General features: G+C 40.3%; 1 protein-coding gene across 1 annotated transcript in view; it reads left to right on the plus strand.

Annotated features, from left to right (window-relative positions):
- grk5l (G protein-coupled receptor kinase 5 like) overlaps positions 1–10,096 on the plus strand; it is a 28,237-nt gene extending 18,141 nt beyond the window's left edge. The window contains exons 4-16 of the mRNA XM_040156065.1: positions 3,790–3,867; positions 4,256–4,353; positions 4,561–4,653; positions 5,510–5,573; positions 5,682–5,822; positions 5,953–6,143; positions 6,288–6,325; positions 6,490–6,579; positions 6,674–6,882; positions 6,971–7,108; positions 7,368–7,505; positions 7,705–7,836; positions 7,935–10,096. Coding sequence (XP_040011999.1) covers positions 3,790–3,867; positions 4,256–4,353; positions 4,561–4,653; positions 5,510–5,573; positions 5,682–5,822; positions 5,953–6,143; positions 6,288–6,325; positions 6,490–6,579; positions 6,674–6,882; positions 6,971–7,108; positions 7,368–7,505; positions 7,705–7,836; positions 7,935–8,018 — 1,494 coding nt within the window. The 3' untranslated portion in view covers positions 8,019–10,096. The remainder of the gene's footprint in view (positions 1–3,789; positions 3,868–4,255; positions 4,354–4,560; positions 4,654–5,509; positions 5,574–5,681; positions 5,823–5,952; positions 6,144–6,287; positions 6,326–6,489; positions 6,580–6,673; positions 6,883–6,970; positions 7,109–7,367; positions 7,506–7,704; positions 7,837–7,934) is intronic.
- Positions 10,097–13,065: the final 2,969 nt, after the last annotated feature.

Here is a 13,065-nt window from a genome sequence, read left to right on the forward strand (position 1 = left end):
AAACTAAAAACACAAGAGCAAAGTATAAGGAATGGATTAGAAGTTAGTAATGGTCAAGTCATTAACTACGTTATTCTGTGGCATTACTTCTGAAAAATAACCACCACCCTACCCAAGGAACATCAACCATTTGGCTGCCAAAATGTCAGTATTTAATAGTGTAGAGTAATGACAATGGCTCTGCCCTACTTTTTCTTTGGTTTGGGGAAGTTTAGACTTCCACTGCAGCAAAACTTGCATTAGACAATGTCACATATGCCGAAGTAGCATAATCTAATGTGTTAGTTTTACATTTGGCAAAGTCTTCAGTAGTCCTCATCCTCAAATGAAGTATGCTTCACTTTTCTCTTGTAAAAGCGAAGTATACTGTTTGAAAATACATAAACCAAAGCATAAATCTAAAGCATTAGTCTTATACTTGGATTATGTGATGTTGACTTTTTGCCTGGGACATGTAGCATGTGCCTAATTTTAGCATTAGCATTATAAAAATGTATATAGTGACCATGTGCATATTTACAACTCTTTCACTGAGTGAATGAATCAGCTGGAAACATTAAAAACCCAGCTTGGGAGTTTTAGTGTCAGATAAAATCTACTGGCAACAGTCGTCACTTCAGCCAACAAAATCCACGGTTGTCGTCTAGAACTGAGATATCAAATCAAGTTTGTTTATATAGCAACTGGAGTTGATCAAAGTGCTGTACACATTTTAGTTAAAGGCACAACAATAGCAGGATAGAATAGAAGCCTGCTTTTGTTTACGTTTGTGTGAAATCAAAGACCCATTGTTTAAAAGATTACTGCGGATTTCGAGTGGTAAATCTGTCATTATTGTAAACTGCATATGTACAATGGTACAGTACAGTACAACGGGGTAGGGGCTCAACGAATGGTCAATTCCTCCAAAGAGTAGCGGGACAAACAGCACTCTTTTCAGGATGAATGCAGGTCTAGAAAACATGCACCCATCCACTTTTTCAGCGCACTCACTTTGATTACACTGTAGCCTGAAAGTACACTGGCGCTGGGTCACGCAGCCAGAGGAGACAATTAAACTGAGTAGCGATTTTTCAACCACCCAGGTCCCCTCTCTACCCGGCTTGTTGCCCCCCGCCCTCCAATCTCTCTCCCTCTCTCTCTCTCTCTGCGCGTCTAGACAGAATACCTCCCACATGACACATTTAAGTCTTTATCTGTTCCTAGAATATCTTTGCGGGCATGTGACAGGGCAGAAAGGACAGCATTGTTTCCCACACTACCCCTTTCCAATCCCAACACCCACCCAATCCCAATCTCCCTGACCCCCACCACTACGACCACACACTCACATATCCCCATCCCTCCCCTTCTCTGCCCTCTTCAACCACCCAGCCCTACAAGTGACCATCACCCACTGCGAGGGGAAACCACTTACATGTGCTCATCCCAAACGCATGTTGGAGCTAACTCTGCAGTCCATGTGACGAATTCTGAGGCCGCGCTCAGTGCTGAGCAGTATACTCACCACTTTACTGGCAATAAACCAGGCCTGAGGGTGATTACAACTAGGCAGGTGCTTGTATTTCACATGATTAAATAACATGCAAGTGCTGTGCAGTTATGAGGTTTAATAGAAACAGTTTGCAATCTAGTCAACATACTTTCCAGAAAGTAAGTAGACTAGACTGTATTAGTTTGTTGATCAAATCAGAGAAATTAGTGAGATATATGGGGAAAATTTGGGTTTTTGTTTCTTTGAAGCAAAAAAAAACAAAAACAAAACAAAACAGAAGAAGCCTTGAGAAAGCATGAACACGACCGTTCAGGAACACAGGGAAAATGCGTGTGTGTGTTTTGGTGTGTGCAGTAGAGGAAGGAATGTGCTTGGGGGTTCCAATGTTTCCTCTTACATCATATTAAGATGTGTGTGTGTACAATTTTATGTGTGCTTTTGTGTGTTGGATCCCCTCTGCTTCCTAAAGGCTAAAGGGGCGTCTTCTTTTCCCTTTGGCTGACCCCCAACCAGCAAAGGGTGGGAGTCAGACAGCTCATTTACTCTGTGTGTGTGTGTGTGTGTGTGTGTGTGTGTGTGTGTGTGTGTGTGTGTGTGTGTGTGTGTGTGTGTGTGTGTGTGTGTGTGTGTGTGTGTGTGTGTGTGTGTGCGTGTGTGTATGTGTCTATGCGTATGTGTATAATATCTCTGGAGCCTCTGATAACAAAGCCTGAGTTAATCAGCACTTGGCACCAATCACAATTCAATCTTTTCCTCTCTTTCTCTCTCTCTCTCTGTTGCTCTCTTTCAATCATACTCTTATATATATATATATATATATATATATATATTTATATATAAACACACACACACATACAGATTTACATTTCTATAGACAGTATGGATGGATTGCTGGACTTTTGGTTTTGTTCTGAAGTGTCGGTGACGCTGTCGCTTTTTAAAGCCCTTTTTTTCCTTAAGCTCCGGGCTTATGTGTGTATGTATTGTATATATATAAATGAGTGTGTGTATGTGTGCGTGTGTGTGTGTGTGTGTGTGTGTGTGTGTGTGTGTGTGTGTGTGTGTGTGTGTGTGTGTGTTTTGTAGTGGAAAGCCGGTGACACTGGTGTGACACACTGTGGCACTCCAGGACCTCAAGGAATCCCGCGGTGTTTACTGTGTGGTTGCCAGGCAACATAGGATCATGTTGGAAAAAAGCCGCTGATTGAAAAGAGTCGGGCCAGCTTAGAGCATAGGCACCATCTTGCTTTCCCCCTTTTTCGTGAGAAGTTAAAAGTGCTGGCTACGAAATGCGTCAGAGCGCTTTTAAAAGTTGTTGCCTCTGCAAGATGTCCAATATGTCCAGCATGTAACAGCCAAACCTCTTTGTGTCAGCAGCTACATATGTTCAGACACGGAGCCAAGAGCAGCATACGTATGTGTGAGATTGACAGCGACACACAGAGAGTGAGAGGTGTGTGTTTGCGAAGTTGGCCTCGTCACCACTAAACAGCAGCTACTCTATCATACAAATTAAACAACAAATGATGCATTTCTTCTCATTAAAGGCAGAGAGAGAATTTGACCGAAGCTTGGCATTTTAGTGTCTTTCACAGCTGGAAAGTAGAGAGAAGGAGGAAAGCTTAGAATCTGGTTTTAGTCATTCTGGCCTAAGACCTGATCCTCAAACATCATCAGTATAATTTCAGAGGATATACTTTTTAGTAACATGTCCTTCATCTGATTGGATGATTATACAACAATTGAGTTGTGTTTAGATTTTTTGTGGGGGGAGTTTTTCCTTCTTTTATTCATATTCAGGGTCTAAGGCCCTTCTGATTTTGGGTTTTATAGATAAAATTGAGTTGACGTTACTTGACCAGGAAGCGAGACTTTTTGTGGCAGATTTTGTTTGTAGTACTTGGGAGAGGAGACAATGTTTTTGTTTGTTATTTCATGTTATGTAATGCTTTTCTGGTGAATGCTGCTATACTACTGCAGATGTATATTTGGTGTCTTATAAGTTTCAAATCCAGAGGTCAAACAGTCCTTTTTTTGATCTTCAGTTCCTGATGAATTAAAGAGTCATGGTGGATAAACACCGTCCCAGACGTTGATCATACTAGTTACTTAAAGCATCTATAAAGCATCAGTAAATGATTTATTAACCATTAATAATGCCATTAGTTACAACCTATAAATACCTAGAAAAACAAAACAAACAAACCTATAACTACTTCTACTAGTATAATACATGTTTGCTCATAGGGCATAAAATAAATTCAGTGCTGACAGTGATTTATTTTGTTATTTAGGAAGACTACGAGGTGACACCTGATGAAAAAAGAAAAAGCAGAGGGGACCAGATCATCAAGACTTTTCTCTCAAAACAAGTAAGTTTCTTGATCTGATACATTTATCAACCTGCTTTATTTCATATTTTGTTGTAAAAGTGTATTTAGTAACCTTTTGCAGGGATTCATGTTAAAAAGCGTTACATAGCAGACAATAATACTGATTTATAGCTAAATAAAAGCCTCCCTAACACTCATAAGGGTAATTACAAGGCTGTAGTAATTCCATGCACGCATTGAATATACAAAAATAACACTGTAATCTTTGCACAAAGCATATGTACATAATGTACTGATTCTGTTCTGTGCTTAGTGAGAAGTTATGGAAGCTTCTCCTTAGTCTGATCAGTGTGTGTAATAAAAAGTAATGAATCTGTGTATGCATGTGCACGTATGTCACTGTGTGTGTTTACATGTGTTGATGTAGTCACCTCAGCACGTAGACATAGCTGAGGTTTTTGCAGACCAGTGCAGAGAGAACCTTGAGCTCAGTCCATGTAAGGAGATCTTCAGCAACTGCCGCAAGTGAGTTGCCACTGTCTTTACTACCTCTCACCTGTCTGCTGGACTCTCACCTGTTTTCCCTCTGCCTTGTTTATGTATATATATTTTTTACCTCATGTTGTGTATGTTACAAACAGTACAGATATTGCAAACTGAATTTGAGCTTGCATCATATTCTCAACTCCTTACCTGTTTTGTCTGAGCCTGCTGTGTTGTGTGCCCGACCAGGGCCGTTCATGACTACCTTAGTGGAGCTCCATTCACAGACTACCAGAACTCCATGTACTTTGACCGATTCCTGCAGTGGAAGATACTGGAAAGGTCGGTTTGAACTTTTTTTGGTATTATTTAGCATCCGTTTCATAGCCATGTATTCAACATATTCAAATGCTGAGAACACAATAAGTCTATAGTCTATGTGTAATCCTGAAAACTAGTTCAAAATTTTGTACCACACACACACACACACACACACACACACACACACACACACACACACACACACACACACACTAACACATATATATATATGTATATATGGATGTTTTTTTTCTTTTACTTATACTTTGCATCTTCCAATCAGTTCTAATTTATTAATTATATGAATTTATTAATTAATCTCTTTTCCAAGACAGATCACATTAAATCAAAATTAAACAGAAATGTGATTATAACATATAAAGAATAACATTTCTAAAACAATCATGAAACAACATTTAATCTTAGGAACCACCTAAATGGCACCTTAAAACAACCCAATAGCCCTCTAAAACCATAAAAATAACTATGACCATTCCAAATCTGTAAGTACAGCCCTGTAATTCACAGAAAACATTTTGAAACAATGTTAATATTATATATATTAACACAGGTGGGAAAAATTGACTCGGACTGAATTACACTTCACTTCAGAGACGCTTTAGAGGCGTGTGATCACTCTAGACAGGAAAAGGTTTTATGCAAACTGTATGTCAAAGGCAGTTAGAAGTAAACAGCAGGCTGTCAGAGCCGCCTTGATTGTATCCGTGTCTGGAAAGTGAAATTGTGTCCAACTGACCCCACCCTCTGTACAGGAAACATCAAGGATGGCATTGAGTTCTGCAGATAATATCTCTGTCCTAATCAATACTACATGAGCCTGTGTTAATGGACTTTTGCTGTGTCTGTGTTCTGTCAGGCAACCAATCACTAAAGACACGTTCAGGCAGTACCGAGTGCTGGGGAAAGGGGGATTCGGAGAGGTAAGAGATACAGTTTATGGTGATAGTGATGAATGAATGTTGATAATGATGCTTAAAGTATTGTGATTTGAATAACAGTGATATTTCAGATTTTGTTTCTCTGCTCAGGTGTGTGCCTGCCAGGTCAGAGCAACAGGGAAGATGTATGCCTGCAAGAAGCTGGAGAAGAAGAGGATAAAGAAGAGGAAAGGAGAGTCCATGGCTCTCAATGAGAAGCAGATTTTAGAAAAAGTCAACAGTAGATTTGTTGTGAGTAAACAGAAGAAGGGTGTCTGCAGCACAGTACACTTGATGTTGTCTTGCAGTCTCTTTTGCATGCATGTCTGTTCTCCCGTCTAAGCACTTTTGTACCGTTTAACGTGTTCTTCTCGTCTTCTAGGTGAGCTTAGCATATGCATATGAGACCAAAGACGCTCTGTGTCTGGTGCTGACCATCATGAACGGCGGAGACCTGAAGTTTCACATCTACAACATGGGCACGCCGGGCTTTGAGAAAGACAGGGTCCAATTTTACGCTGCTCAGATCTGCTGTGGACTCGAGCATCTGCACAGGGAATGTATTGTCTACAGGTAGCAATGTATATGTTACACAGTCTTAGATACATTTTGAAGAAGATCTTTTTTTTTTTTTTTAGTTTTAATGATTTTTGAATGATGTTTGTGTTTGAATTGATACTTCTGTTCTTTGACACTCACATGCTGTGGTATTTGTAGGGATCTGAAACCGGAGAACATCTTATTAGATGACAATGGTGAGTTTTGAGCGCTGAGAGTTCTGGTTATGGCATTGAACAGCATTTTTGTTTTGCTGATGATACACAATTTCAAACTACAGTAACGCTCATAAACAGCTGAACTTTGAATAAATTGAATGTATCAGGCTCACGCGTTGATGCTCATCACTGTTTTGCTGCAGGGCACATCCGTATTTCTGACCTGGGGCTGGCCATCAAAGTGCCTGAAGGAGAACTCATCAGAGGCAGGGTGGGGACTGTGGGTTATATGGGTAAGAAGCGCTGCGGTCAAGATTTCTATGAGTAAATTTACCTGAGTAAGTAGCAAGTTCTCAATCATAACAACCTGTTTCCCTTTCTCTCTAGCTCCAGAGGTGATAAACAATGAAAAGTACGGCATGAGTCCTGATTGGTGGGGGCTGGGCTGTCTCATTTACGAGATGACCGCTGGGCGATCGCCCTTCCGCGCCCGCAAAGAACGAGTGAAACGGGAGGAGGTGGAGAGGAGGGTGCAGGAGGAAGAAGAGGAGTACAATGACAAATTTACAGAGGACACTAAGGCTATCTGTAGAATGGTGAGGCTTGATGGAGAGAAGTTCGTATGGAGAAAATGGATGAATGATATAATAATTTAATGACTCATCTTTGCTTCTACTCACCCAGCTGCTGACCAAAGACCCTAAGCAGAGGCTGGGTTGCCAGGCCGACGGAGGTGCGGGTGTCAAGGCCCACTCGTTCTTCAAAAACATCAACTTCAAGAGGCTGGAGGCTGGAATAGTGGAGCCTCCCTTTGTGCCTGATGTGAGTAGTTCATAGTACTGTACACACTGCACGTTTCAGTCAATTCCACTGCTAAAACCTAGTGTGAAACTATCAGTAAGGACCTTTTCTTTTAATCCTTACCCTAACCAAAATAATCCAAGATGGCCACTATAGGAAAAAAGTGTCCTTTCATGAACAGCAATTAAAATTCCATGATGATAAATTATCTATTAAGATAAGCTTATCTCCTGTTTTTCCTCCAAACCCCGTCTTTTTCGTGGTCGTTGCCCTTTCCCAGCCTCGGGCAGTGTACTGTAAGGATGTTTTGGACATAGAGCAGTTCTCCACAGTCAAGGGAGTAAATTTGGACCAAACTGACAATGACTTCTACTCCAAATTTGCTACAGGCAGCGTTTCCATCCCATGGCAGAATGAGGTAAGTGTGTGCACTTAATATGACGTTTAAATGCTCAGTGCAGTTTGTATAACTGCTGGAAGAACTCAGTTACCAAAGTCGACCAAATTTTCTCTTCTCTTCTCTTTCCTTCTCTTCTCTTCTCTTCTCTTCTCTTCTCTTCTCTTCTCTTCTCTTCTCTTCGCTTCTCTTCTCTCTTTTCTTTTCCCCTCTCATTCAGATGATAGAAACTGAGTGTTTCAGAGATTTAAATGTGTTTGGGCCACAAGGGGCTAGACCTCCAGATCTGGACTGGAATCAGCCGCCCGAGCCGCCCAGACGCAGCCTGCTGGACAGGATCTTCAGGAGGCATGTAAGTGAAAACACATTCGCATATCATAAACCCACACACGCTCATACATACAAATTAACCCACACAAATCTCTCTCTCTCTCTCTTTCTCTGCTGCAGCACCCAGAGGTGTCTATTTCCCACAGCCGTGTGCAGTCTTCCAGTGTGAACTCTGTGGACTCCATGTCCAACTCTGCCCCCTAGTGGCACAGTGACAGTGTGGGAGCCACACACACACACACACACACACAAAGGGAAGGAGCGCTGAGGGGCTTCCCTGCTGCTGATTGGTCGACAGCCAGGGCCTGAGCAGCAGCCGGAGACAGCCTGTCTAAAAAGCCTAAATGGTCAGCCCATGGGGTGGGAGTGGGTGACCAGGCCCTGAGACCCTGGGCATTTGTAGTGGGATGGTCAATGTTGCAGAGACGTTTGGAAATATTCGGACAGACCTAACTCATCCTCAGGATTGTTGGACTATAGAACAGAGCCACTGATGTTGATGAAAACAGAAAAAGGTAGAAAACAAGATAATATTCAGGGGATCCACTGTATAATAAAGACCACCACAGGGAACAGAAGATGGGGTCTTAGTGAATTTTTGTTTTTCCAGAAACTGAATTTCTTCTCCACGCATTTTCAGTCCTTTACTTTCTGGCCTGTATCTTGTACCAGTATCTCTCCATCTATTTACACCCTTCCGAGCGTCACCATCTGTACAACTCATACTGTAACTTACTCTTTCTCTGTATTTCCACCTCCCATACCTCAGATTACTCCTTAGACATTCAGAACACATCACCTCAACAACCTCAACACATAATGTACACTGCCTTGCGTACACTCAGGCCAAAGATTACAGTTTAGTTTTGTGATACTGTTGTCATGTTGATTTCTTAGTTTTTGAAGGTTTGAAGGCCGTCGTTTAGAACCACAGGAGGATCAGAATGTGTGATCCGTTTTATACACTTTCTCTAAATATGAGCCTGCAGACATATCATATTGCTTAGAGCACACATACAGTACATGCATACACAATGAAATAGACGCGCGCACACAGACAGAATTGTGAGAATCGTGTTGTGTTTTCATTGCATGGACAAGTGTAAGTATGGATAGCTGTATCCCTTTTCGCTTCTGCATACCTCATTCCACTGACGTTAGCATCGTATACACACAGACGTCTCCCTTGGTTTACAGTGTCACTTTATATTTGACATAATGTGGAGTTGGAAAAATTAATTAATATGCTGTACAGTAACAAAAATCTCTTCTTTTGTTTTTTTTGATTTTGTTTTTTTTGCTCAGTTTTCTGCACAGTCCCCATGGAGTGGAGAGGAACACATGCACTCAGCCTGACTTACAGTTTGCACAATTTAAAATAATGTCATGCTGTTTTGTCGCCGAATGAAAATGTTTTTACCTCTGATCGTTAAGGCACATTATTGTATTGATATTTTCGCACGCCAGTTATTTTCTACAACTACTAAAGTGTTCTTTCTCTCCCTATGCCTTTTTCCATTTAAAATATATTGCTGCATAGCCATTGTTGTCACATGTACAGGTTTTTATATTTGGCCCCTTTACACTTGCTCTTAACATGCTCTTCAAAATGCCTCACAAATCCAAAGAGTCTTCCATTTGTCTTGAGTTCAACCATATTTGAAGACACAGGGTATCAGTAGCTACATGAAATGTTTAGCCTATCTGAATTTTATTTAATCGGTCCAGTTCATTCATGTGAGAGTAGAAGAGCAGAGGAAGACACCAGGAGATCCTGCAAACACCACACAAAGAAGTGGCCTTCTGGCAGCAGCACAGCCAATTAAAAGGGAGGAAGAGCTCAGTCTCTTCTGCATGTTTTAAGAATGTGGTATTTTCCCTATTTGAGGTAGTGAAAGCTGGTCCATGCAGTAATTTTAATCATCCTTACAATATCACACAAACCTGTTTTTTTTCTGCGTAGTTGATATGGAAAAAAAAAAATCTGAATCAGACTGAAGTGCCTCCTTGTTAGCATGATTTCCCAGACAATGCCCACACAAACATCAGCACTTTGTTTATTCTCTGACTGTCATGCTCTGTTTGTTTCATTGGGGAACGCGTTAACACAAACACACACAGACTCACACGGTTTGTAGGAAGTGAAGGGAAGGAGGAGTGAAGGATGCAGATAGGAGGGCGTTGATGAATGGGGGAATTTTTCCTTCTTATTGTGTTGTACAGCAAAGTGCTGAGTGCATGTGGAGGCCAGACCCATTGTGTCCTTCAAGTCCCAATAAACTCTGTGCTATAGTTTGAGTACTCCACAATTGTCTCCTTTTTATTCCCTGTCTCCTCTGTCCATATGAGCACAGAACATTTCCTTGTTCACATGCAAATATATCTAATTGGTTAGAGATATTATTTTCCTACTCACCATTTTATTATAGTTCCTCGTGTACATGGAAAAGTAGACAATAAAGCTTGTAGTGATACAATACAGCTATAGTATAGTTTTGCAGTATTACTGCATAGTCATACTGTAATAACATGGGCATTTTACATTTGTATTGTTTATTTTTTTCATAAAAAGAGCATATGGCCATAGACCCCCATAGTTAAATAATAATAAAATGTATTATTATTATTATTATTATTATTATTATTATTATTATTATTAAGTAGTAGTATTACTGGTAAGAATTTTACTTTTAGTTTTAGGGAAAAACATTGCACTTTCACCATTACCATGTTCTCCTACAGGCAATTATAAGTATTCTTTGAAACTATAACCATGGTCCTAAGTAAAGGATTAGTTGACATTTTTTCAAGTCTGTCCTAAAACAACACTGTCATGCCCATATATACTGTATATTGAAACAGTTTATGGTGGCTATCATTATTCCTCCGCAAACTGGCCATGAAGAGATCCCCTGCTGTAGATACCGTGATTCCAATGTAAGGGATGTGGGACGAAAACAAAAGTGTAAAATATGTGAAAAATATTTTCCTAAATTCTCCAAAAGCTGGCATGAGGCTTCAGCAGTCAGCAGACAAATCAAGATTTTTTCCAAACTTAACACTGTTTTTAGTACCAAATTCCCTTTGTGTTACTATCCCTCCAATACAACTCAGCAGGAAAGCACTGTCTGTGGAGGCACGTAGAGGGAATTTTATACTAAAAACACTATAACTCTGGAAAATACTCAGTTGATTTGACTAGCTGAGACTGCCGAAGCCTCATATCGGATTCAGCTGAAGTTCACTGTGTATTTTTTGCACAGAGCGAGGGTTGTGGATTTTGCTCTCCATCTCGTTCTATGAAATTTCTTGTTTCTTTTTGGCCACAAATGACAGGAGGAACAATCGCAGCAATGAAAAAATGTTTTATTGTGCACATGTGCATGGCAGAATGGTTTTAAGACATACTTTGTTGCTCTATCCTTAAAAGGACACTATGAGACTCATTTACTTGTAAACTCTTAAACTAAATAACTGACCATATACATGACTTCAGATGGAATCATGGGAAAGAACAGAGGGGCCACATCAGCGTAATATGGAGTTGTGGACATAAATATTTTTCCTGAAGCCCTTTCAGTACTGAATAAACCTTTATTTAAACGCAATGCATGTAACATCAAGTAAAAGAAGACAAACTAGTGTGTCCCAGTGTCATCATCAAATCCAACAAGCGTCTTAGGCTGGTAAGACCATAACATACATCATCATTTAGTAATTATTGCTTAGTCTGGACAGAACTTAACCTTCTTCAGGTCCAACAACCCTTACCAGGATCCACATTAGAGAACTGCAGTTTGCCCCAGGCTCATTAAAACATATTGAGGCTCATTAAAACATAATGCTGCTCCTGTTAAATAGAAAGCCAATAGAAACATCTGACACACTATGGCTCCTGAGTCATTGTCTCGCAGAAAAAAAAGAGCTTTACAGTACAAGACACATGGCTGAGTAACGTTCAGATAGTACTAGGCCTGCGTGTTCCCATATTAAATGAGAGAACTCACCCTGTAGAAGGCCAGAGGGACTGATGAATAATTCCTGCCATCTAGCCAGAGGGACGCGAGGTTGCAGGTTAAGGTGACTTCAGTCTTTCTTTGTGATTTATTAATCTGTTCTTATTTTCTCTGTGCCCATTCCTGTTCACTAATCAGATGGCCTACTACTTCCTTGACTTGTTTCCATTCCTCTGGTTATGTGCACTGTTGACTCTGAGAGCATGTTTGACGTGCAGCTCGCTGAGGCAATATTGCCGTTAGATAGTTTGGATTTCGCTTAGGCAGCGTGAGTAAGGTTGTCAAAACATTTGAACAGCTTGATAAAACATGTTTTTTACAGATGACAGTGCGCCATTTGACGATTAAGCAAGCCATTTGGATAAACTTCCAGAGGGTGATTCAATCTCACTGACAGACAGGCTGAAGCAGAATCATGAAGCTCACGTCTGGATGTCAGCATTGTGAAATGCAATGTGTGTGATAAGTCTCACCGTCATGGAAAAACTGACAGGGCTGCTTTTGAACAACGTTAAACCCTCACTGAGGAGTTTTTTTTAAACTTTATTTTTACAGGCTAAATTGAGTGAGAATAATGTACATGGTTGCTACAAATCCCTGTTTTCTTTCCACAACTGGACCTGCATATTTGCAGAAGGTGAAAAATTAGGCAAATAACCATAAAGGATTGGTATTACAACAAACAATGACTTATTTCATGTTTTATATGTTATATCGGGTATGTAAGAGCAAATATATATCACTGTTATTTGCCAAAATCATTCACGGACCACGAAATAAACAGTGTGTTAGTGTACATGGTAATGTGCCCTATGTTTCAGGTCTATTAGACTCCCGGTTGGACCTTTTATGAGCAAACTGTTATCAAACTCCGATAACTGAAATCCAAAATGACTAAAAGTACTGTCAACACCAATTACTGACACAAAGCATTTGAACATCCACTATATTTAACCCTGTTGTACAGATGGAGTCTCTGTGACTCCAAACACAAGCAATGTGTCTAAAATCATCTTTGTAGGCAATTTTCCCAAAGTTAGGGAAAGACATAAAGTTTCAAGGTGATAAAACAATCTTACGTTGTTTTTTTTTTCAAAGAGATGTCAAAGAGAGCCTAGAGTCTCCAGGACCCCCAAACAGAACATTATGTTTAATGACTGGTCATTTCCACTCAGTGATAATAACTCTAGATATATGCAGTGCTCATACCAAGATATCAATCATTATGGGAAAGG

This window comes from Xiphias gladius, chromosome 19 (assembly GCF_016859285.1).
Source record: "Xiphias gladius isolate SHS-SW01 ecotype Sanya breed wild chromosome 19, ASM1685928v1, whole genome shotgun sequence".
Taxonomy (NCBI): Eukaryota; Metazoa; Chordata; class Actinopteri; order Istiophoriformes; family Xiphiidae; genus Xiphias; species Xiphias gladius.